The sequence below is a fragment of the Pelecanus crispus genome, chromosome 7 (assembly GCF_030463565.1).
Source record: "Pelecanus crispus isolate bPelCri1 chromosome 7, bPelCri1.pri, whole genome shotgun sequence".
NCBI lineage: Eukaryota > Metazoa > Chordata > Aves > Pelecaniformes > Pelecanidae > Pelecanus > Pelecanus crispus.
The window spans coordinates 15,715,229-15,741,777 of NC_134649.1; the positions used below are offsets into that span (position 1 = coordinate 15,715,229).

At 39.5% G+C, this 26,549-nt stretch overlaps 1 protein-coding gene across 1 annotated transcript in view; it reads right to left on the reverse strand.

The window, feature by feature from the left end:
• The window catches only part of PRTG (protogenin), an 89,750-nt gene that overhangs the window by 12,173 nt on the left and 51,028 nt on the right, over window positions 1-26,549 (reverse strand). The window contains 1 exon segment of the mRNA XM_075714507.1: window positions 214-309. Coding sequence (XP_075570622.1) covers window positions 214-309 — 96 coding nt within the window.

The window sequence follows — 26,549 nt, forward strand, 5'->3', positions numbered from 1 at the left end:
GTAGCTATCTTGTTTCCTCAGCTGCAGTTCATGAAGCCAGAAGACTGTCTCAGTTGCAGAATGACTAGGATAGTATTTGTCACAGATATGATCTTCCTGGTTCTCCGTTTCACACTGAATTAATTTATTATTTATAGGTTAAAAACACAGAGCTGCTGGGACCTTGAAACAGCTCAGCTCTTAATAAATTCTTCATGCACCTGCAACACTTACAGACACATCCTGGAGTGCTGACTGTTTGGTCTGCCTGATAACCTTCTTCCATATTGTTATATGCCAGCAGCCTTATGTGATACTTTCTTCTAGGATCTGCACAAAGAGAAAAGGAAAAATTAGACTCAAGATAAACAAATTATCTTCAGACTTCTACAGATAGCGAGATAACTTGATTCTCCTCCAAGTTTGGTTCAAAACTTGTGTGCTACATTCAGCAGACTGATGAATGGGCTGGATGCCTGGAAGCCTGTCTTTTCTCCAGCTCTGTGAATTTCCCTGAATCTTTGCCCAGACTGCACTAGAATCAGTCACATATCTCCCAGTCTCGCTTCCCATAGCCTGAAACCAAAGTTTGTAACAGAAATCAGTGGGAGTAGGATAAATATTACATTTCTATCTGTAACAAAATCACACCTTCACAGCTACAGAGCTAGATTTAATAGTATTATTCAGCATACTGAAAGTGTTTTCAGTCTATAATAAAGATTTGTTAAAACAAACAGCATGAAGTCCACAGAAACCAACATTTACTTCTGGATAAGCGGGCTGTAATGAAGCAGGGCAATCGAAGCAAAAGCAGGAAGACAGGATTCAGCAAAGAAATGGGATATGTTTTTGTTCCAGGTTCCGAGAGGAGATATACTGTGAAACACCAGGGATTATTAATAATGCCTTTGACTCACAACTTCCACTTCCACTTCCACATGTCTACCCTTGATTGGTTTAGTGTGGACTTGGTAGTGTAGGTAATGGTTGGACTGGATGATCTTAAAGGTCTTTTCCAACCTAAACGATTCTATGATTCTATGTTTACTTGAAAGCTGGTTCTGGCATTCTTAGAGCGTCACTGTTCCTAGCTTGAAGGGTGTCCCTATTTCCCTTTCTCTGGCCATGTCTTTGGGTACCCATATTGCAGTTTGCTGCTTCTCTCAGTTCTGTTAGTGGTACACTGGTCTTGATCCAAATGAAAAGCTACTACAGAGAAATGAGTTAGAAAGGGGCCTTGAGCTTTCTGTAAGTGGAGAGGCCATGGGGTACCCACAGGTGGTTAGGCGTGCAAACCACCAGCATGGCCGCACTGCTTCTCTGCAGTGTACTCCCTTGTGATGGTATTTGCAACAAATCCCTTCCATACAATGATAATTTGCACCTGCTACTAGCACATACAAGCTCTTCTGGGTTCAGCTAAACTTCACCTCAGTACTGATGTAGTTATTAGGACAGTTTCCTCTTCTATTGTCTTGAACCTATTTCTTTCTATTACGATTTCCAGAAGGTCTAGACAGATGTTATATAACTGCACCAATCTTGTTTCTTTCTTTTTTCCTTGCCCTAAAATACCATGACATTATCCCTTCTTAAAATAAGCTCTCCTCTTTCTCATTTTAGCTGAGATTTGACATGGCCTCTCTCATGAAATAAACAGGAACACAAATCCCCGACATTTCTTCACCACAAATAGGACTTTTGTTTACATCAGATCATTAGCTCCCTCTGCAGTCTCTGCACCAGCAATACAATCTTAACAACTTGATTTGATGTTTCCATAAAGACAGCGTAGTAACTTCGTAATAATGCATTTTGTAAAATCTTTTCATATTTATTTTGAAATAGACAATCTTCTTGTGCTGTAGTTACCAACATCAGCTTTAAATGAGATACCACTAGGGAGAGTTCACATCCCTATGTGTGTTTGTTTTTTTAAAAAAGACTGTTTTACCAAAATCTAAATATAGATGTAAAGGAAAAGGGGTTCTTAAAATTTGAATTAAAGTATTTCTTTGATGTATTTAACACTAATGGCAGAATAGGCAAGAGGAGCCCATTCCCATTTTTCAAATAGACTTTCATATCACACGTAGACAATATAAATAACAAAATCTCAAAAAATGAGGGTTTTTTTTAAAACTAGAGTAAAATTCTCATTTGCTTTGAAGTTTTTTTTCAGTTTACAATGTCACTTTAACAACAGATGACGTCAGGACATCAGTTGTTCCTAGCCAACAAATTACAATCAGAGAAAAGAAGATGGACACAAACACATAGAATAACCTTAAGCATGTGATAAAAGAAAATACGGAATTTTAATATTGAAAATTCAGAAAGACAGTAAGATATGTAAATCATTGCAATCTCTTAAAAATCTGTAAAAAACAAAAGACATGTGAAGGGAAGGTGCATTTAAAAACACTGAGCCCAACCAAAAAGATAATCGCACTTCAAAAGTACCGAGTGATTTGAATACCCCAAAATCAAGTTGTGGTGCCTTACTGAGGCTAATTACAGCACACTTCTGAGAAAAGCAGAAATATGTACCTTCCCAGTCTTTTTAACCTGTGGTAGGAACACATATATTTAGCGCATAACTGAAAAATTCAAAACCAAAGCCAAAATTTTAAAAAGAGGCCATCAAGGCCTCTTTAAGATCTCATTAGGAGTATGCTTTGGAGGTTGTTATAATAAACAATTCTCCCACCCATTCTTAGAAAAAACTTGAATTCGGCTACTATTTAGCAGACCCTTGAACAGATTCCACATAAACAGGCGGCATCCAACCGGCCAAGTGTCACAGTCTATCTTTTTCTTTACAAGTTCCTGCAGAAGAGACCCCTGCTGCATTTCCGCAAGACACAGGATGACAGACACGACAATTTATCATCCTGCCGAGCACCTTCAAAAACTGTGTGCCCTTTGAAAGTGGTCACCCAGAACTGATCATCTTCACTGTGAAATGAAGAATAGCTGAGGTCTAGTGCCCTGCTGAGCTGAACTAGGAGCCTGTGAGGTCTGTTTATCCTCATTGCCTTTTTTTTTTTTTTTAAACCGAATTCCTCATTAACACTTGATTGGGGAGGAGAAGAAGAATAATGGGATGTGAAGAAAGGCAAAAATGTAGCTCCCACAAAAAAAATTAAAATGTCTTTGAGAAAAAACACATTTTTTTAATCTTATTTTTAAGTGTCTTTAACGCTGTACATTCAGAAAAAGCACAATGTTGAATACCATTCATCTTACTCTTGTGTAATGCCAAGAAGTTTCAAAAAGAATTATCTTTATACAGAAGAACTTGTTTAAAAATAAAATCTGTCAGCTAGTCTCTACCACCTAAAAAACAAGGTTATGTCCACTTCAGGACATCATAGTTCAATTGGTAGCAAAACTAGTTCAACCCAAAATCAATGTCAGACTTTTTAAGCTGTCACACATTACTGCTTCTACAGTTGAAAAACCATCTGCTGGTATCTGTAACTGAAACAGCAACTGAGGAGGGCCGCATTACATACTGGCCTAGAAAAGCCTAAATGTTATAGTAATCTGAAAGGGACAATATAAAAGAATTTTAAAGACAGTATACTGAGCAGCGGAAGCAAGTGATGTGAAACTTGCTTCACAGATTACATGTACAACATTCAAAGTACCTACTGAGATGCTGTTCCATGTTGATCATAGCTTCACCATATGCAAAACAACATAACCAATAGCCAAAGATCTGCCTCCACTTCCAACACAGTTGCACACTATTTGTTTTATGAAGTGGTGGAAAATATTTTTTTGTCTGAAGTAGCCTCTGTTTAGAACATTTTTAACAATTGTTAGTTTCTTTTACAGGCTTATGGTATGATTTACTCCTCAATGGCAATCCCAGTACAAACTTGGCATAAACAATTTCATCTGTTCATCAGCTGGATCAAACATTCAAAGCCAGACTTATCTTTAGAGAGAAAACAAACTTCAGGAGCTTTCTTATCTTTAACCAGCATAGGTATCCTGACTAGTTTACACATAAATCATTGATAAAAGATTGGGGATAGCATGGCCACCTGGGGGGCTGACAGTCTCAAATTTAGCATATGCCATCCATGCACATTATACAGCAACAGGAGGCTTGAGAGGCTCAGAAAACAGAGAAGCGAGTATTGAGGCCATCAGTCATGCTCATAACAGACCCAGGAGTAACACATCTTTCCACAGAAGATCACTGCTATTCAGAAACAAATTAGGTGCAGTGATTTACTCAACCCATTCAACACATAAATTCAGTTTAAGTTAAAAAAAAAAAAAACCCCAAAAAACAACTTACATCAAGATTTCACCTCTGCATTTTCAAAATTTCTCTGAATAGCTGGTAACCTGAGTCATTTCAATTAATTCTCTTGCAATTGCAGTTGCCAGCATTTGTGGAATGGTTGAAGGCTTGTTCCCAGACCTAAGGTGAACAGGAACAATTTTGTAGCCTATTTACCAACTGGCTGAATTTTTTAAAGTTAATTTGTTTCTGTTGAATGAGGTTTGGTTTGGTTTTTTTAGCGCTGCTGGCATTAGGTTGTTGTAAAATTGTCACATCACCTACAGCTTTTTAATAGTATTTTTGTTGTTATTACTTAAATCAACTGGTGGAAAGGACGCAAAAACTACACTGTTTGTACAAATCAAGAGGCCGGCACTGATGTTGATATAAACATGCTAGAGCTAATTCATAAATTTTATTACAAGAGTGCCTCTGAAGTACACAGAGACTGTCTTAAAAGACATTATAGGCTGGATGTGATAAACTGACATAGCTTCACACAGTACAATGGATCTGCCTCACACACGCTTTTTATATAATCAAAACTTGTCTGTATTAAAAACACATGAATAATAGTTCAACCAGAAGCACAAATTTCCCCTCTGGTAATAATACCTCTATAAAACAAGAGTAAGAAAAAGCTAAATATGCCTTACATTGGTTAATTTCAAATTATCAAAATACGTACTGTCCCAAAAATCTCTGTTTTACAATTTACGTAGAATCAGCCTCATTTTCCTATGGCAGTTTTTGTAGGTAGGTCACTGCTCCCTGGTGATACTCCTCTGGAATCCCATATCCTGTCATTCACTCTCCCATAAAAATTTGCAGTGAGCCCTGCAGATTCAACCCTGATAGGTCTTTCACAGCAGGAAGACATGGGGGAGCCTTCTTTTGTTTTGCGAGTCTATGAATAGGTTCTACACCTTATAGTAAAACTATGGCAAAGCTAAATACTGCAAATATGAACAAAAAAAATTAAGCTGAACTATCATTTAAAACATGGATTGTAACTTGGAATAAACATTACAGTAGCTGAACCTTGGTAAGAGTTCAGATGACAATGATTTACTTGTGTATTTTACTGCCTTACTACATCCCTGAGATAGAATCTTAGAGATTATGTTCACTTCTCAGAAAGCAGATAGGAGGCTCATAGCAGTTACTGGTATTAATGCTGTAAAAACAGATTCTTCAAGAAAAATATTACACTGCACTCAGATGTTCCAACCCTGGTTTTGTGACAAGTCAGTGCATTTCCCAGTGCGGAGGGAGAACCACAACTGCTTATCTGTCTGGACATAAGAAACCGAGAGAAACTGCAAAAATATCATGAAGGATTGAGACTTGATTTATTAGCAGTTCTATTGCTCTACAGGTCATTGGAACATCCACGTTTTATTGCACCAGCTCAAAGTTATTCAGTATTCTTTACTACTGCCATCAACCTTGCTTCTACGTAAATCTTCCATTTCTCTTTCAGTAAGTGGAGAAGTTGTTACTACAAAGCAGCTGTCAGTCAGAAATATTCTGATTTTCCCATTTTCTTTTCCAAAACTTAAGATTTTAATATGTTCGAATTATATCTATTTGTTAGTTAAACATGGATTAAACATACAGAGCCCAGTTTTCAAAGCTTAGGAAAATATAAATGATCTAGTAAATACATACACAATGGTAGGCAAAAGCAACTACAGAGTTGATATCTTCTCATGCCAGAACTAGTTTTAGTGTATGTTGGTGTATTCCATGGAATTCCATTGAGTTACTGTCTCCAACTTAGTTCTTCAGTTCTTCTAAAACATTGAGACAAAGACATAAAACCATATAAAATGATCTGGCATTGTTCCACAACAGAATAAATGGTGGGTCTGTTGACCCTTACTGGCCGCTGAAATATATCCACTGAAACCCCAGGTTTTGCTGGGATGACTGCTGTAGCAGCTACCATTATTTGGAGGGGGTGGGGGGAAGGTTCTCTGTTTTGAAGACATTTCCCTAGTGAAAAAGGTGACATGGGGACAGGAAGGAACATCTCTCCAATCAACGTGGGTTAGTTCCATCTGGTAGAGTTATACCTCATTACTGCCAGATGGTGTCCTCATGCACTTCCAATGAACACAGCTGGAAAAACTAGAAGCACCAAAGATAAAATGCCTGTATTAGCAGTTAGACAACTAAAACCAAAAACGTGCTTCTAATCACTTTGCAGCTGGTGAAGTACTTTTTAATGCAACTACCTCATTCGTAAATGACCAAGATTGCACAGACTGAACTTTTAGGAAAAGTTACTAAGAACAATAAAGTCACTTCTGTGTTCACAATGGAACAAAAATTCCATTCTCAATACACTCTATTACATAATTAAACCCCTCTAAGCTTAAAGCAGCACGACACTAACAACACAGCCAATGAAAAATCCTAATCCATATATAATTCCATCCTCCCTTCTCAAAAGAATACATAGAAATGCAAATGCCCTGATTATATTTTAACACCATCTTCAAATCAGTTTTCTGCAAAAGACAAACTGCGTTTATCCCATTCAGGTTTTGATAACTCGTCTTCATAAGACTCTTCTATTCCAGGTTAATTTATAGCATTAAAGCATGAATATAAAACCTGTAACTGCAGGTTCCACAACCCCACTGTACACACGAGACACACTGGGTAACTGTTCGTTCAGGTGAAGCTTATGTTGAATACAAAATAAGTCCTAAATCAAGAGTGTTACAGAGCCATGGTTGCTGATATCAACACAGCCAAAATTTTGGCTTTCTGGCAAATGCTTCATAGAATACATCTGTTTACAGCCTACTTAGCCAAGGTTACAAGAGAGTGTAATATTGCAACCCCTAAAAGCCCTGTCATTGTTTCCTTCAGCTGCTGCATGTTTGTGAAGCATCGAAGGCCTTGAAAGGAGCCAGCGCAGAGCCAACAGGTCAGGGCTAGATAAAATTAAGAAAGAATCCGAGGTCAGACCATGAAAGAACTTTTTTTTTTTTTCCCCCACCCCTCCAGAACAGTGAGTCCACCTCCAGCAGCCTTTCATTCAGTCCTGATAAGAAGAGACAGCACTCCACAATCTGGATTTCAGACTTTTAAAGTCCTCTTTGGGGAGAGGAAAAGATAAGCAAGCCCAAAGAAAATGGATGTTTTACTATCATTTACTGTTAACTCATTAAGTCTGGATACTGAGCATACTTTCATACCTGTTTTGAACATCCCCACTCTCAGCACTTTAAAAGGAAAATATTGATAGAAATAAAAGTATTGGGGGCTTTGTTCTTGTTTCCAGAAGAATTACGATCGCAGAGAATTTCCAGAAAAAATAACAAAGAAGTTCAGTGGCTTTATGTTCCGAGTCCAGTTCAGCAACTAGAAACCTAGAAATAACTTACTAAGTGACATCCAATATGGCGATTCTAACAGTTGGGGAAGGGGATAAGAAAAATATTTCAGTTTTATTCCAGCTTGCATACAAAATTGTAAATAATACTTTTTACCTTTCAATTAAAGGTATCAAAACCACACTTCACTGAGAAGTCTGAAAAAATGGTTGTTCTAAGGGCAAAACTTCTGTGGCCAAATGTCCATTTTTAATTTAATCTTTTGTGCTGCTGGATTTTTTGTGTAACCTACAGGTCCATTGTTGGGTAGTGGTCCGGCTGGATAGCTCATTGGTCTGGTTTGCCAGGGTGACTGCGCTGCCCCCAAGCCTGTCCCTTCAACACAATAAACTCCAGATAATTATTCAAAGAAGAGGCCAGCAGCATGGGCTGCTCTGACATCGGGTCATGGCCTTTGACATCGAATCTGGGGCTAGCCAAAGTCTGCTCCAAGCAACAGAGGTCCAGGGGAATTATTAAGGGGGAAGGGTGGGAAAGGAAGAGCACTGAGAAATACTATCCTTAAAAATGTACTTTTGAAGCAAAGTAATGTAAATACAGCAGAAACTTATTAGGAAAATAAGCAAATACATTTCAAATACACTAGACGAAAGGGACAGAGAGAAGTGCATCAAGTCAAACAGTAACATAAAGCTGGGAAGTAGAAGGATGATACAGGTCTGTTCTCAAAAGCAGGTATTCCCTCTCAGATTTTCAGAACTAGATTTTATTTCTCCTTTCTAAAAATGCCCTTTTACCTTGCTTGAGTACATATGATTAAGCAAATAAACACAGTTTAGCAATCCTGTTCTATGATGGTTTTTAAAATCTTGTCAAGGCTCTGGGTATGTAATTTCTAAGCATTATTACTAGCTTCAGATAATAATATTTAATTACTTCTATTTTTAAAGGAGTTGGAATTTCAATTGATCGCACATTTTAAATAAAAACTTTTCAATATCAGATTAAAATAGTCTGAGAGGTTACAAATCACCAAGATTTTACATCTCATGGTTTCTTTTTCAATTTAAAGGTAACTTTAAACAGTTAGGTGGAACAAAGACTGTCTGTGATACTTATGTTTTCCTTTGCAAACCAAATAACTGAAGTAGAAACTAAGCAATTTGTTCTTTGTACAACATTGTAAAAGTTTATTTTTGGTAGAAACTAGAATATATGACATATGTGAATTGATCCAGCTAAACAGTCTGGCTTTCCACAGCTTTGGGTGGCTCTCGCTTATTTGTCTAAATCTGAAAAGGGTCTGTATCCCTTTTGTAGCTTTGCACTATCCCCTTAGAGGGCCCCAGGACAAACAACACCTCACACCCCCTTGCAGTAAAAACATCACCTCTCCTACTGCCCACCATCAGCAATAGCAGCTTTATGCAAAAAAAGTGTGGGGGGAGGGCTAGCGGGGCAGGATGAATCCCCAGCATATAGCATTTTGGCCTTTTGGAGACTACGGAAACAGAAGAACTACCTAAAGGTCTCTAATCTTTTTAAAAGAAGTGAAACAAAGATTTTAATTTGCTCCATTTCCTTATGGGCGTAGAACATTACCACTATGCCTGCAACGTTTTCAATCAGTCCCTATCTTTCTCTTGCACTTTAGACAACTGTTAAATTGCACAAGCAAAAAGCTCTCTTCCAATATTATTCTAACAACACACTCTAAAACTAGCAGACACTCTTATGTTAACTAGCCTGGCTCACCGTTTTCAAAGTGAGCCCTCAAAAGCTAACTTGAAAGCAATACCAGAGGCCTGGACAAACACCTAATTTTGATCTTTTGTGCTCGTCTTTTCTTCTGAGAGACCTTTTCTTTTGTTGCTGCCCAGTGGAAAGCACATAGCTCATTGGTCCTGCTTTGAAAGATGAGAGCACTGCCCCTCAGTCCACCCCTCAGAGCACAATCACTTTAATGGAATTATGTAGAGAGGCCATCTCTGGAAGAAGAAAGGGAAGGCGAGGGGGAAGGGAAAGACTGTCTGAAGGAGCCAGCAGAGCCTTAATTACCCCCACTTACTAACACAGATCTGTCCACTGAGAATTCATGCAGTGGTCCAAAAAGGATGTGCCGCCCCATACAACAGGTTCCCTTACATACAGCAGCTGACCCATGCATGAGTGACAGAAGACAGTAAATCAAACATTACAGTAGAGGGTCGGGGGGGGGGGAACCCCAAACCACACAAATGCTGCTACAAGCACACCTCAAAACAGGAGTGTGCTATAAAAGGTTCTCTTCCATAAGACGGAAGACGCTGAAAAGATCATCTCCCCACTGAAGACCAGCATTTCTGGGATGCAGATAGGAAGGAATTTCAGACAATTTGCCTGACCTTCGTGCTATAGGAATGCTTCCAGAAAATGCACCTAAGCACAATGTAATAAGCACTCTACCAAGTTTGGTTTGACATCTGTTTAGGTACCAAGCTCCATCATACATATGCACTAATTGCCTGACACCCAGCATCACCTTACAAACACCACATTTTTACACAATGACAAAGGCAATCTGTTCACAGCACCCAAACTTTCCCCTGAAGCTATGAAATAAATTTTCTTTCAGAACCAACATTTTCTCCTGGTCTGTCATGGACTCCCCATGCCATTTTGACCCTTTTGTGCAGCAAAATGAAAACACTATCTATCATTACTTGCACCGCAGTCACTTTCTAGGAGGTGCACAGTTTCATTGCAAAAACATCTGTGGTCTGGTGACTCTTCTCAGATCTCAAGCTTTAGGAGTTTTGCTGTTGCAGGCATGACTGCAAGATGCAAAAGTTTCAGGTAGGGCAACTAACAATCAGTCTGGCGCTCTCCTCCTTGAGAACGCAACAAGGAACTGCACTAGAACACATTCAAATTGCTAGATGTAAAACAAGTCAGTCGTGACAGGAAAACAAACAAAATATATGCAGGTAGAAACCACCACTACATTTTTCTTAAGGCAAATACTGGCTACATAGCTTATATCCAGCTGCATCTATAATTAGGGCCCAAACTTCAGTGGGACATTCTGTTATTGCAGGTGTCAAGGGCCATGTGTGCTCCCGCTCACACAGCACTCCCTTTTATTTGTCAGACCCCAGGTTGTGGTGGTGCACCTACTAGACAGATAGATACCTAACCTACACTCATTGTCCATGGGCTTGCTGGCATGCACAGCTGTGTGAGCGCTGAACTATTATTATACAGACACTTTGCAGATGTAAATAAAGCAACTGCTTAATGAAGCTCAACATTTGACACTCATTTGTTGAATACAGGGGTAAGCTAACCTAGAAGGCTGACAAATTTTCTATTGAATTTGCTAAACTGATACATTTGTCATAGACTGCCAGTTAGTCTGATACACATTTACCGCATCTAATATGACAACTCTCATACCTCATTTGCTAGAGTTAAATCCAGATGCATTAAAAAGGCTTAAAATCAAAGGCTGGCATCAAGCTTCCTTTGTCTGCTACTTTTAATGTGAAGTACTCATTGAAAACCCAGCATATAATGCTAAACATTTTCCAATTACACAGGTTAATAAACCAGGAGGCAGGGAAGACAGCTAACAGCACTTGTAAAGAGTTCAACTCAAACGCCTTAGCTCATCAGGTAATTTCACTTGTAGTGTGGTGGCATGAGGACACAGGTCTCTCTTTCCTCAGCCATGAAATGCATTGCAGTATCTCTCTCCATACATGAACATGTCTGTTACTTTTCCCTCACTATCTTCTTGGATGCCTCATTCTCTAAAGCATCGCTGACTGGTTGCGTATCTCACATTTAGCAAGGGTATTCATTTTAATTACATTTAGATTATGCTGAACAACCTCCCTAGTGGTTTGGCGCAGCAGTGTTATTTTTAGCCTTTACATTTTCATACAGCACATCCCGGGCTTCTAAAACATGCCCTGAAGAAAATTTCCATTTGTAATGATAATAAAAGTATCCAGGACCCTACAATGTCCTTGGCTCTAATATGCACTGCTGTTATATTCAAGAGCACACTGGCATGAGCTATTCAGAATGAGTTTTGTGGTAGGAATTTGCACAGAAAAGTTTATTAAAAGAACACAGTAAGTGACAGCTTGTCACCAGACGATGAAGCCTGATATACTACACACACTACACACTTATATTCCTTCTTGAATGCTTTCAGTGAGCTTAAGTTTGGTACAAATACCCATCTAGAAGGCCAGGAGAATTTGCTCCTCTGTAAAAATTATATTAACTTTTAATCTCCACACTGGTTCCACCTAAAACCATATTTCAATGGTATCTTGTGTTCACCTCTTTCCAGGCCAGGCCTCTGCTCTTCTAAGACAATTCACCAGAAGGATTACTCAGTCTATATTAGTGGCAGCAGCTGTGCAAGTTAATGTTGTTGCTGCTTTTAGTTAAATAGATGTTAATGGTTTATTTGAGGACTATTTAATTAAGACCAAATTTCTGGAACAGTATTCTTGAAAGCACCATAGACAGATCTTGCAGGTGGTGTAAAAGGGGTCAACATCTGCAATCTGAATTTGGACCTAATATTCTCAGGAGCTCAAATCCTTTACTCAGAGTAGTTCTCTGAACTGTGTTCTGAGTACTAATACCCTTCTACAAAAATGTTGTTTAATGTCCATGCAAAGAAGCATCTAAACAAGAAGAGCAGCCTGAAAGATTTCAGCTTCCTGAAAATTCTGAAAATCTTTTGCTATTCTGGCTGACAACACAGCTTCTACTATTTCTTTTACACTTTGTGGCATTTTGTAAAGACAAAAGTGTGCTTTTCCCCCACTTGGAAATGGATTACAACATGTTTTTAATGTAAATACTCCTTACTACAGGTAAATACTACTGTACTGTAAAGGATGCTCAGAATAGCACAAAATAGCAATAACAACATGGAAAAGTAAATTACAGCTTTGCAGAATCTGGAACAGATTTTCACAGACTGTGTCCCTTTTTCCAAGAATGCTTTCTACGTGTGTTAAGTATTTTCCATAATTATATACATGGGAATTTGGTCTGCCTTAAATTTTTCCTTCAAAATGTTTTCTTTAACTTTTTTTTTTAAAATAAACAAAATCACTTCTTATGGGAAGCAATGCTGTTGTCATCAAAATGTTTGACCACAGAACAGTTGTAATTTAAACCTTTTGCCATACCTGCTGTATTTTTTAATTAGTTAATTTTGTAAAGAACAAGCATTGAATACATGTCAAACATTGTATTAACAAACTGAAAGGTACAGAGTAAAAGACTAGGAGACTACTCATAATCAAGGTTGGTTTTGTTATCTTTCCTAATGCATTCAAGATTTAAAACCAAGCTATACTATCTTGATTGAAAAAAGGAGAACAAAATTATCTTGATGTAATTCCTCTGCATATGAAGTTTATGCAACTCTTAGAAAATGGAAAGCAGTCTGACTGATTGATTACTTAAGTAAAATAAACACAGAGCTACTTAACTCTTAGCTATCTTCCTTTGTAGAATTAAAAGGGTTTCCCATCATTAATTCAGTTTTACAAATGCTAAGTTGAGCCTGCAGTTTGAGCATTTTAAACCAGCATTAGCCAACACTGCTGCTGAAAGAAGCCAGCCTGCTTCCCCTCACCCTTCAGCCACTCACTCCTGCCACAACCTTCGTTTGCGAAGTTAGCTTTCATTCAGGCCAACTTCCCACTCTGTCCCTTTGCAACCACACAAGAGTTAATACAAGCACAGAGAGGAGCAGCACAAATTAGCACAGACAGGTACACAAGGAATGTGGGGTGTTTTCTTCCAAAAGTGCCAGCTTTTGCTACTTTATTATGCTCCAAGTTGCACGTTGACGAACTCTGAGAACCAAGCGACAACCCAAGGCAACAGAGCGAGCCACTGGCAGAACCACCCCGCTATTCCCAGTTGTGGCCAGCTAGTTAGGACACAACACAGCGACCATGAGACTGTTTCATCTTATGCAGCCTGGTGAAATCGTGAACCTCAAACCTATCCACACACAAACTCCAATGATAGAATAGCCATATTATTAATTTATTAATAAAAGACGTTTCCCTCAAGGGGGAGCTGTTATCTAATAGACTGAATGCAAAGCTGGCAATCTGGAAATTTACAGCTTAGTTCTGTCACTGATTTCGGGGATATCATATCACACTCAGTTTAAACCATCAGCACCCAAACAACTCCACGAAAACGGCCCTTCTCTTCCTTGTGTTTCAGGTACCCAGTTTGTAAGATGGGGCAGTGAACACTCATCCACCTGTGAAACCCATTGGAACGGTTACAAAGTGCTGGAAGAACACAGCACATGTTACTAGCAGAAATAACAAAGAAAAGTGGAAATATGAATAACTGCCTAAAGTGGATTTTTGTCACACCGCTCCAGCTCAAAAAAGAAGTTTGCTTCAGTTGCCTTGCATGGGGGCACAAGGGACAACACAGCCTCTGGGGTCCCACAGGGGACACTCCTCCTGGCTTCAACAATGGGGAAGATGACCCTTCAGAGGCAGCTCTTCAACAGGGAGACTCAAGCAAAAAAGGGAGGTGTAGGCACTGCTGGGCCAGCCACAGTACCCTGGACTTGTGCCTGCACTCTGAATCATGCTAAGCAATTCACTTTTCTGCCCTACAGCTTGACTGTGCTTTGGTGCTTTTCTTCAGGCATTTTATTGAGTTGACTGGAAGCATAATCTGGCTGTCATTTCTGAAGGAGAGGGATGATTATCACTGCATATATCACAGGGCTCTTCCAATCACAGCCCACGCATACCTGCCTACTCTGCTTGGATAACATACAAAGACTTAACACATCCAAGGCACCCCTGAGCAAAGTTTTCCAGCACAAATAACTGGTAGGGAGTGCTATAGCTATGCGTTTTCCAAGGCAAGTGGTCGTCACCGAGGCAACAAGGACTGATGGGAAACGAAGAGAAATTAGATAAAGGCAGGTGAGAAGCAGTAAGAAGGCAGCCGAAAGACATGAATAGAGAAAAAAGGCTAGGTTAGGCCAACATTAACAATTATAATGAAAATAAAAATTAATACAAAGGACTAATATAGCAAGAGGTATGCTTGTGATGGAGAAGTGCTGGACTAGACTAAGACAAAGAGGATCAGGAAGCCAGAAGGTATCTTATTCTTCTCCCAACAGTTTCTATACAGACATGCAAATATGGACACACACATACAGAGCTAGGCAACAGGCTGTGAGCACATCCCTCCCTGCATCTTAAAAATACAAAGGAGAAAGTGGGGAATTGATGGGTAAATGGACACAAAGCACAGTAAGTGCAACATCTACTCATCTGCCTCTCTTCCCCCATATACACCGTCCTATCCTACTGCTTCTAAACATCTCCAGGTCAACTACCTTAAAAAAAGCCCCGAGATCTGATATGCAGACCACATTTTCAAGATGTATTTGCTCACAGTATTTTATGCCTCCTCCTTTGTCTGAATATACAAATGTGTCAGTTGCACAAAGAGCCACAGCATGCACAACTGGACACACACAAGAGGCAGAAAACTCACGTCTTTAACTGATCTACCAAAAAGGATCAAGAATGTATTTCCCTGCCCCAGCTTCTACAAACATGGGCAGTAACAAGTATTTTTGTTTTGTAATGTCAAGCAGCTTGAATCAGGGTACAATATTCAGCTATTATAATGGTAAAAACACCATGAAAGTGAGTATAAATGCTGAAATATACATTTTATGCAAAACTTATTTCTACTAAACTTTTCTCCCAGATGCAAAAAATCACAGGTTTAAAAGAGAAGTTTCATAGCAAAAACTGCTTCGTCCAACACAAGATTGTTTTTTTCCCCACTTCTCGCATACCCTCCCTTCATTTGCCACAAAGTGTGGCTCCAGGCAGCCTGAAAAAGAAAAAAAACCAAACCATTGGCTTTTCTGCAATTGCATCTTTTCTCAAAATAGAAAAATGCTTCTGTTAGCAATAATGCCTTCATGGCAAATATATAACCAAGGTGTTACTCAAGGCAGAAAAGCTGCCAGAAAGCATATTAGCTTAGCTTTAGAAGTGCATTTACTTATTACTAACACAGAATTTGCAAAGAGTCTCTACTATTACCTTTCCCATACAACTATCACAAGTGGTAACATGACCCAAAAAAAGTTAACGAAAAAAAAACCTCAGGAGAAATTAAGTTAACATTTGATCACAACATCTGGATTGTTGTTAAACAAAGGAAGAAAATAATAAAAAAAAAAAGGGGAAAAAATTAAGAAATGCAACTAGCCCTGTACAGCAAATGTTTTCTTCTGTCCACTCTGAAGTCTCTTTCATGTGCTAATGGTGGCATTTTTTTAAACTCTTCCCCTTTGACTTACTCAGACCTTTAAGGACCTCACACATCTAATGGTTCCTCACATTCACCAAGAACAATCAAGAGAGGTCTGGGGGTTGACATGCAGTATGATTAATGGACAATGTTGATTTAATTTCCTATAACAGGAGTTTTCTCTAAGCTTTCTCCAAGGAGCAGTTTCTTTGCAATCCAGGACTTAAGTATTTTACTAATGAAGTCCAATAAATAGCAAATTAAATAATGCTGTCTCCCAGAGACAAATCCTCCCATTTCAGGAAAAAAGAAAAAAAAAAAAAAAACCCAAAAGAAAAAAACCCCAACCACCGTATTTAACTGTTTAAATGTAAAGAAAGGTTGTATAGCAGGAATGTACATAGTTGTGGGGGATTTTTTTTGTTTGGCTTGGTTTATTTTGTTGTTTTGTTTAAGAAGCTTGAACAATTATCTGGTCATTCCTGCCATTGTTAACTGTTTGCTCTTTTTTCTCTTTAAATGGGGGGTACACATTTAACTTAATTTCCACTTCCAAGAAATCAGTCTTTATTTATTGGTCACTTTTACATTATAGCTATTAAAAAATGTATATTATTACATATTCATTGTAATACTTAGAAACACTCAAAAAGCAACTTTGAGGGTTTTTATTTAAAATAATTTACAACTTACTTAATGTAAAGAGTGATCAATATGTCCTTTTCATGAGGAAAATTTTAACCTTCAGCTTCAGCAAACGAACAATGAAACACTATTTGCATACATCCTAACTGTTACTCAATCAACATGACACAATTTCCCAACTGAATTCCCACACAGGTTTAGCTGTAAATGGTGGAATTTCTACCCTGAGAACACAGAGCAGCAGACAGCATTTCCTGCAAGATTCTAATCACTTTCCCACCACTGAAAATTTTACCTTTAAATACTTTGAAGACGACACATTTTGCTTTACTATAGGCTGGCAAGTTGCAGAGTGCAAAAAATCTCCCCCTTCTATTTCCAAGGCTTTGCAGTACCCTTGATTCCAGTCCTTCAAGTTGTGACACAATTAGTCCGGTGTCCTGAGAGAAACAACTGCATCTGGCTCAGTTATGGGGACATTTGATAGAGACAGAAAGTCTCTCAAAAACAGGCAACAACCCTCCATGCTACTGGAGTGGGCCCATGGAACAAAATCTCTCCTGTTGCCTTAGTAAAGCCTGTATCTTTACATTGTTACCTTTAAAATTGCCACAAGGCATTGTCCCGTGAAATAATGAAACTTCTCTCATCCTGACAGCTCCCACTATCTCTTTAGAGAGCCAGGCTTAACTGGTCTTAGCACTCTATTTTGTTTTTTAAAGTACAGTACATTCAATCTTTATTCTGCACTTGGGTATCTCCTCCCTCACCATGTCCTTCCCATTTAAAGAGCCACTAGCTTGGGAAGTTAAAATGAATTACTACAAAAGTCAAGGCATGTTTAAATTAGCATGTCAGGACTATTTTCCCAGATAAATGGGTTCAAACTGGAACAGTTCAGAGAGCATGTTCAAGACGGTTACATAAAAATACATTAGGCAATCCTTCCTATACACAAACTACCTGTTTTGAAAGATCTTAACTGTCTAGTTAAAAGACCCAAGATTAAGTGCTTAGCGGGTAGACAAATCAATAATTTTCCATGAGTTTTAGAGATATTTCATGACTCTGCAGTTAATTCAAAGAAAGCCTAGAGATTCCTCTGTCATATGTAACATTTCAATCAACACCAAAACCAGTTATGCTGCTAATGCAGATGTTACAGATTTCAGTATTCCAGCACCTACTGAAGTTTATTATTGCCTAAATCAGTAACCTATTGAGAGGCTTCACGGTGTAATATAAAATTGACAAACACATTAAACATTAATTAAAGCTCTCCATTACAAATGAACTGTATGAAAATAACATTTACTTTCAAAAAACAAAAACATGGGCAGAAGTAACTGTGATGTGATTTAAAAAAAGAATTGATAAATTCAATTTCTTTAATAGAGGCAAACTTAAATGCTGTCAGAAAGAATGCATGACAAAGCAATCTTTTTTTAAGAACAGAAATTAAAGTGAAAATATGTAATTATGATACAAATCTGCAATAGTGCAAGAGAAATAACTGCAGAACTACACACAAAGGAGGGCACTACATTTTTACAGATGTGGCACTTGAACTGCATAATAAGCACGCAGCATTAGCAGCTGATGGCTAACTGGCCTCTCCTCAGCAAATCTGCTCAGAACAAGCTGATATTTATCTAGGATTCCCACTCAAGTCGCGTGTGACAGTGCTTAAATAAAGCCCAGCCAAAGACACAGTTGTTGTAATGGATACCATGCCAAATAAGCTCCAACAAAGGGCCGCATAGTTAAACACAAGCTTCAGTTTTGCTCAGTAAGAATTAAATTTACAACCTGGGTGAATCAATTTCTCATCTGAACAGAGCAGTTTAGTATTCTTCTTCCATAAAGGAGGCATGAACCAAGTGGGTGAGTCTGTGAATCAGTTTGTCTGGTCACCTCATCTCAGTATATTTGCACTGTGCAACCACTCCCCGCTCGCTTGTCCTGGTACACGTCAAGCTGCACATGGACCAACAAGTACATAATCAGAAACGCTGCACAAGACAGAGGCTTGATTCCTTCCCTACCTCTGCCACCCAACCTAGTTCTTTGCACAGGCAAGAACAGTAAATCTGAATCAAAAAGGAGCTCTCTGCTACAAACATATCTAGAGAAATTACTAGGACTGACAGACATTTGAAACAAAACAGGATGCAACAGTGTAAACTCCAACAACAAAACAGAACAAAAACCAGTTTGATCTCTATTTAGTTACAGCCTGTAAAATGCAACATGGTTCCTTATATAAAAGAGGTAAAAGCTTATCAAAGCAGCATTTGCTTTGATATTTTGCAGGTAAAAAAAAAAAAAACCCAAACCCAAACTTACAGGGTAATAAAGCCCCCTCCCTTCTCTCTTTTAATCTGTAAGGGTTTCTCCCCCTCCCCTTTTAAACCCTGAAAGAAAAAAACAAGGAAAAAAAAAATATATGCAGATATGCCATGTCTGCATTTGGAAGAAGGGCTCATTTAGAGTGGTGACAGGTCTGCCTTTCATTATTATGAAGTAAGGAATGTAGGTCTCTTGTTTATTGACGTGTAGGGGAAGTGCACTATCATACCAGGACTAGGCAAGAGCTCGTGTTTAAGTATATAAACTGCCATGTCTGCAAAAGAGAAAGAGGTCACAGTTAGCTAAAGGAAGAGGTTGCTTTTAAACATGCCCAGTCTACTTCTAGGGCTTTTGGTTTTATTACTGTGCAGTATGACCAATTCCTCCTCCCCTCTCTCAGCAAATCCCTTATGTTTTAGCTGATAAGTAGTAGTAGCAAGCCTGTTACACACAATCAGGAGAATTGACAGATAAGGGGTTTAGTTTAAGGATGTAATCAGCGAGAGTAAACACTAGACTGACCCAGCTGTAAACAGTGGAAATAAATGATAGTATTTGTCCTGGTCACCTACTGAACTATTAGACACTTTTCACTATGTAACAATGTAAATATAATGGCTACAGTATATACAGCATAGAGTGCTATCATCTGGTTTTCCAATCAAGAAAACTGAGCTTTTAGTTGGTCTTTATTAAGAACTAAAGTAATTTCTGATTTTTTTTTTTAAACAGAGTTCTACTTTGTTCAAAGCAACATTTCATTAACTGTGAATGTCTGATCTGATATAAAATCCCTCAAACAGAAATAAAGTATATCTGTAATTATATTTTATTGAATGGCATTTGAGAACAGTTAACTATGAAAAAAAAAATTGAGTGTTGAGGAAGAAGAGCTCTGTTTCTTTCACATCATTTCATGAAACTGTAGGAAAGCCTCAGTCCTTGAATTTGTATGGGAATCCCAAGCTAAATTTCCATAGTAACTTATAACCAAAAAGCAGTATCAATTCCCACATACACAATTTTGGATATGCCAGAATTTTCAGATGCAAGTATGTAAGACTACATTTTGACACCAACAAAACCTGGAATAAAACTGAAATTATAGCCCTAGCTATCAGAAATAACTACATTAACACCTGTAATGCTCTTACAGTATTCCTTCTCAATATTACAGCATCTGCAGTTCTTAACAAGAAAGATGTCATCAAAGCTGTCAGATGTCGGGTTTTAAATTTACATTTTTCTAGCTGTCCTGGTTTTGGCTGGGATAGAGTTAATTTTCTTCCTAGTAGCAGGCATAGTGCTGTGGTTTGGATTTAGTAGGAGAAGAATGTTGATAACACACTGATGGTTTTAGTTGTTGCTAAGTACTGCTTATGCCAGTCAAGGACTTTTCAGCTTCCCATGCTCTGCCGGGTACACAAGAAACTGGGAGGGGGCACAGCCAGAATAGTTGATCCAAACTGACCAAAGGGCTATTCCATACCATGTGACGTCATGCTCAATATATAAACTGGGGGGGGTTGGCCAGGGAGCAGCGATCACTGCTCGGGAACTGTCTGGGTATCGGTCGGCGGGTGGTAAGCAATTGCATTGTGCATCACTTGCTTTGTATATTGTTGTTATTATTATCATTATTCTATTGTTGTTGTTATTATTATTATTTACCTTATTTCAATTATTAAACTGTTCTTATCTCAACCCAGGAGTGGTTTTTTTCACTCTTACTCCTCCGATTCTCTCCCCCATCCCACTGGGGCAGGGGGAGCGAGCGAGCGGCTGCGTGATGCTTAGTTGCTGGCTGGGGCTAAACCACAACACTAGCACATCCACTTACAATATGGTGCAAATGAAACCACTATGTCATGTCTGGCCATCCTATCAACTGCTTTACAGAACTTCATAAGCACTTTTACATAATTATTACAAGAGACACTCGGGTGACACACATCGGGCAGTTTAATTGGAGAAATTCTTTGCATCGACTCTTCTTACACACCTTTATTCATTTTCTATGGACTGTAGAATCACCTTGTCATCTTTGCTGCCCTGGACTAAAGCTTAGCTATAATCATGGTTGTAACGTGATATAAATAGATCCAGGGGAAATTAAACAACTGAAGGCCAAGTCTCTGGGGGAATGCTAAGTGCAGTAGGTAGTTTGCTAATTCTTCAGCACAAGCACCCTTTTCAGAGGAGAGTGCCATGCAGGGTCACAAAATGTGTCTTTGTGTCATTTAGACTTTGACAAATTCTTCACTTGGAGATTTTGTGCGTCCAAGTCGCGGGGGAGAGGGGAATGCACTTTCCCTTATTTCTCCTCTCTGCAACTGGAAAGAGGTAGGACATAGAAGAGCTTTCAGGCAGGTAAGTTTTTCTGATTAAGACCAAACTTTTTGGAGTAAATCACACAAATGAGTCTGAGAGAATCTAATTATTTTTCTGAAATAACTAGATTGGGGCAGGGGAAAATGCCACCAGGTAATGTAAAACTGGAGTACCAGGAGAAGCAGCAAGGGGTTGTGATGCCCCTCATGTTAAACAGCTTAGATGACCCCAGTCAGCATAGAAGAAGCTTTCCCAGAGAGAGAGCTTGCACTCTCTCCACGCCTCAGAGGAATCACCAACCAATTTTTTTTTTTTTTTGTAAAGCACATACACTCCATTTCATGGCCATCAAATCACTTGGCAGTTTCTGCCCAGTCCCCTGCAGCTTGCAACTGCCCCAAGCCCTGGGGAACCAGCAGTGCTCCCGGGGGCTGCAGCTCCCAGTGCAGGACACTCCACTCTACAGGCTCTTCTGGGGAGGGGCCTTCACCAGGGAAAGGCCAAGGTATGTGGGCTCCCATGCTCAAGGCATTTTCACCAAAGCTAACAGACCAGTTTTTCCATCCCCTAAGGTGTCTGCCTGAAAACAGTTATTTACTGCGATATCATCTTGTATGCAACAGAAACAAAAGAGCACCTAAGGTGCGCACATCTGTGCCACAACCTGCTTGCCTCAGGGTTTCGTGTGCATTTAGTGAGACCCTACTTCAGCCTTGTCACCGAAGTGCAACTTTCTGAAATCCTCACTGTAACTACCATCACTCAAGGTGGTACAGCTCACAGACAGCAACTATGGAAGGATGAATTAGCAGAGTGAATTCTTGCTTTCCTCCCTCCCTCCAAGCATAGAAGGCATTAATGGCACAAGAACATGAGGCATTCCCCCATCACCAGTGCATTCATTTAATTACGAGCATGATAAGAACTGAAAAATAGAGTTCAGAGAGGGAGACTTCCAGGCAGCTTGAAGGACAGTGTTCTTGTATTACAGCATCAGAATTGATCACACTTTCTTGAGTTTGTTAACCAAGAAGCTGAATTTGATTTTATTCTCCCTAGACGTAGGTTCCAGGATGAGATTCTTCTCAGCATCACAATCTAGTTATGAAGAGTTTCTGGCTCCAATAAACCAGATAATCTTAAAATTGCTTCTTCTGAGTCACTGCCCTTCTTGTATAGGTTCTGCCTTCCTACTAGTGATATAGCTGCAAACACAGTAAGCTACGACAGGCAAACCAGGCAAACAGTCCACCTAGCACAACTAGGTACCAACAACACTGAGGCAGAGGTGCATATGCACATGCTTAAAACACTCTTTGAAAAAAATAATTTGAAGACATTTAATGGGGGAGATGAGCTTCTCTCTTTGTTTTAACTTTCAAGCTTTGTCAATCCCTCTCCTGCTGCACAGCAAGAAGGTTCCCAAACAAACTCTTCCACCAACAAAACTCACTTCAACTTCTGAACACACATATTCTGAAACAGAACCTGTACCAGCAGACTCATCAAGTCTCACAATGAAAGACTCTCTGTTAGGGAAAACTTTCTAGAGCTGGAAGAAGCAAAGGAGGAATTAAAAATAGAGGCAAAAATGCATGGTATGCACCCAAGGGTCTGCTCCTGTGGCAAATTCAAGTGATAATGGAATTCACACTGGACTAGGAAGCAGCCTGCTATTGAAAAATAAATGCCAAGACCTTTAACACAAAAAAATGTCTCTGTGAAACTGTGAATAGTTATTTTGAGAATGGCAGCTCTGACTCTGATCAGATCATCTAATGCTGTTTACATGGTGACTATCATGCTAAATAATCCAGTTTAAAAATATACAGAAGTAACTGGGTAGACCTACACTGGAGTAAGAGAGATCAATTCTCAAAAAAACAAGGTAGGAACCAACAAGAGATTAAAACATACAGCATAATATTCCTATTGCTACATTTCCTGTTCAATCATTGTAACCTATTTTACACTAGCATTGCTGATTCTGCTTTACCTATCACACTTGTCCCTCCATCAAGAGTCCTATAGACATTTGCAAATCATTTACAGTAGTTATATCAATGCTATCAACAATCAATGCAATCAACAGTGCTTATAATATCAATGCTAATGTTCTCTTTGATTAGACAATATTATGAATTCTGATTTTGTGATGCACTTCAATTGCCACAAAGTAGGTTAACCATCATCTTTAAATACACAGATTTTGCACAATTGGCAGTTGTACCAACATCTGCAGAAAGTTCCATGGAGAGACATATTGATATGCTCCAAATGTCACTAGAAGTCTATCTGCAGTTTATTAACTATGCAAGAGAACAGGGAATGGTAGGGCAGCCTTAGGTCATGACAAACCAAGACATGAAGAGGGAGTGTTTGGAAGCCTCATAACTTCAGTGGTGACAGATAATGCATGAGAAACTACTCCAGCTTTGCCACTGCGAAGCACCTAATACTATTAGCATATTCTTCCAAATTACGAATAACCTTTTCTTTTGACCATGTTATCCAACATATATGAAACCAAAAATCTTAAAACACACCTTTTCCCTTCAGGTTTCGCATTTGCAGTACTCTACTAGTTCCTGTAGCTCTTAATGAAGACATTCATTTTAAAGAGGCTGTCAATAAATCAGCAGTTTAGTGTACTCAGGAAAGGCAGATGGATGACAGAACATTAGTCCTCAGAGCCTCCGCCCAGTTCATAAAGATTCAGTTTACCATAGTCACAAAACCTAGAGCGGTGGCTTGTCTTGTTTTATCTCAAATTCTACCAGGTAGGACCACTTCCTAGTAAGTAATACTTTAAATTTGAAATGCATAAATACAATAACCTGGTCCAAATGATTTAGATTGTTCACAAGAACTACCGACCTGTCAGCCTCACCTCTGTGCCTGGGAAGATCATGGAACAGATCATCCCAGAAGCTATGCTCAAGCACATGGAGGACAGGGAGGTGATTCGAGACAGCCAGCATGGCTTCACCAAGGGCAAGTCCTGCCTGACCAACCTAGTGGCTTTCTATGAAGGAGTGACTGCATCAGTGGACAAGGGAAAAGCAATGGATGTCATCTACTTGGATTTCTGTAAAGCGTTCAACACAGTCCCCCACAACATCCTTCTCCCTAAATTGGGGAGATAGGGATTTGATGGGTGGACTGTTTGATGGATAAGGAATTGTCTGGATGGTCGCATCCAGAGGGTCGTGGTCAATGGCTTAATGTCCACATGGAGACCGGTGACAAGCAGAGTCCCTCAGGGGTCTGCACTGGGACCAGTGCTGTTTAATATCTTCATCAATGACATAGACAGTGGGATCGAGGGCACTCTCAGCAAGTTTGCAGACGACACCAAGCTGAGTGGTGTGGTCAACAAGCCAGAAGGACGAGATGTCATCCAAAGGGATCTGGGTAAGCTGGAGAGGTGGGCCTGTGTGAACCTCATGAGGTTTCAGCAAGGCCAAATGCAAGGTCCTGCACCTGGGACAGGGCAACCCCCGATATCAATACAGGCTGGGGGATGAAGGGCTTGAGAGCAGCCCTGCACAGAAGGACTTGGGGGTATTGGTGGATGAAAAGCTGGACATGAGCCAGCAATGTGTGCTTGCAGCCCAGAAAGCCAACCTTATCTTGGGCTGCATCAAAAGAAGCATGGCCAGCAGGTCGAGGGAGGCGATTCTGCCCCTCTACTCTGCTCTGGTGAGACCTCACCTGGAGCACTGCATCCCGCTCTGGGGCCCTCAGCCCAAGAAGGACATGGACCTGCTGGAGCGGGTCCAGAGGAGGGCCACAAAAATGGTCCGAGGGCTGGAGCACCTCTCCTACGAGAACAGGCCGAGAGAGTTGGGGTTGTTCAGCCTACAGAAGAGAAGGCTGCGAGGAGACCTTATTGAGGACTTCTAGTACTTAAAGGGGGCCTACAAGAAAGGTGGGGAGAATCTTTTTAGCAAGGCCTGTTGTGACAGGACAAGGAATAATGGATTTAAACTAAAGAAGAATAGATTTAGACTAGACATAAGGAAGAAATTTTTTACAGTGAGGGTGAAGCACTGGCACAGGTTGCCCAGAGAGGTGGTAGAGGCCCCATTCCTAGAAACATTCCAGGTCAGGTTGGATGGGGCTCTGAGCAACCTGACCTGGTTAAAGCTGTCCCTGCTCACTGCAGGGGGGTTGGGCTGGATGACCTCTAAAGGTCCCTTCCAACCCAAAGCATTCTATGATTCTAAGAAATAAAAAGAAAAGCAAATCAGTCCCTTCTTAATGCGTGGGTGTTGCTACAGTCTTTGTGGGTTTATATATTGCATATAATTTTACCTGCTATATTCTCCACATGTGCAGCTGCCACAGCCAGAAAAAGGTTGACTGAGTACTGTTTTCTAAGAAATAATTTAGCATGCACAAGTATTTCAAACAGGCAGCTTCTCAATGGGCAAATACAGTAGTCAGACAGGCACTGTCACTATGAGAAGTCTGTGTGAACTTTCCAGGGTTCAAATATGTAATCACCCTAGCAGTGAAAAATCAATACGTCCCATTAAAAATTAAAAAAAGATAACTTCTACTGAAGTTATTTGAAAAAATACTCTTCAGTGGATCTAACCTATGGCAGCATAAATTATGCACATGTGAAAAATATAAATGATGCTAATCAGATTATATGGAATGTATCATGTTTTGGTCACCATACTTAGATACTTAGAATTATGATAAGGAATATACACTCAACACATCACATGCACCATGACTGAATGGTTAACTCAAGCACATGAATTATTTCATGCCCACGCTTCTTGTAATTCAGTTAACAAAATGTGACCATGTGAAAGTTGTAATTTCCCAAATTCACTTTGCTTTTGTTTTCTCCTCTGTCTACATGCTTACTGGAAAGAAAAACCAATAAACACACACAGATAATATACATTCTAACATAATTCTGTAAAATAATCCGAGGAGGGTTAGTGTACTGAGAAAACGCATATGATGTGGATCACACAGTTAATAAGTTTGCATGTGTCTGAAATGACTGCTTTGTAACTGCATAACGAGGAGAGAAAAAAATGCATTTATGTCCTAGAACACACAGACACCACATCCTTTCAACCCACTGCTCTTTTGTCTCACAGCTCTGTTAAACAGTCAGCTGCTGCCAGATGCTCTGGCTAGAAATGGTCACAGATGGTCAGTTGTCCACTTAACAGACCAGAATGCTCTCCTCAAATCTCCCCTAAAATAGTATCTCAACTGTA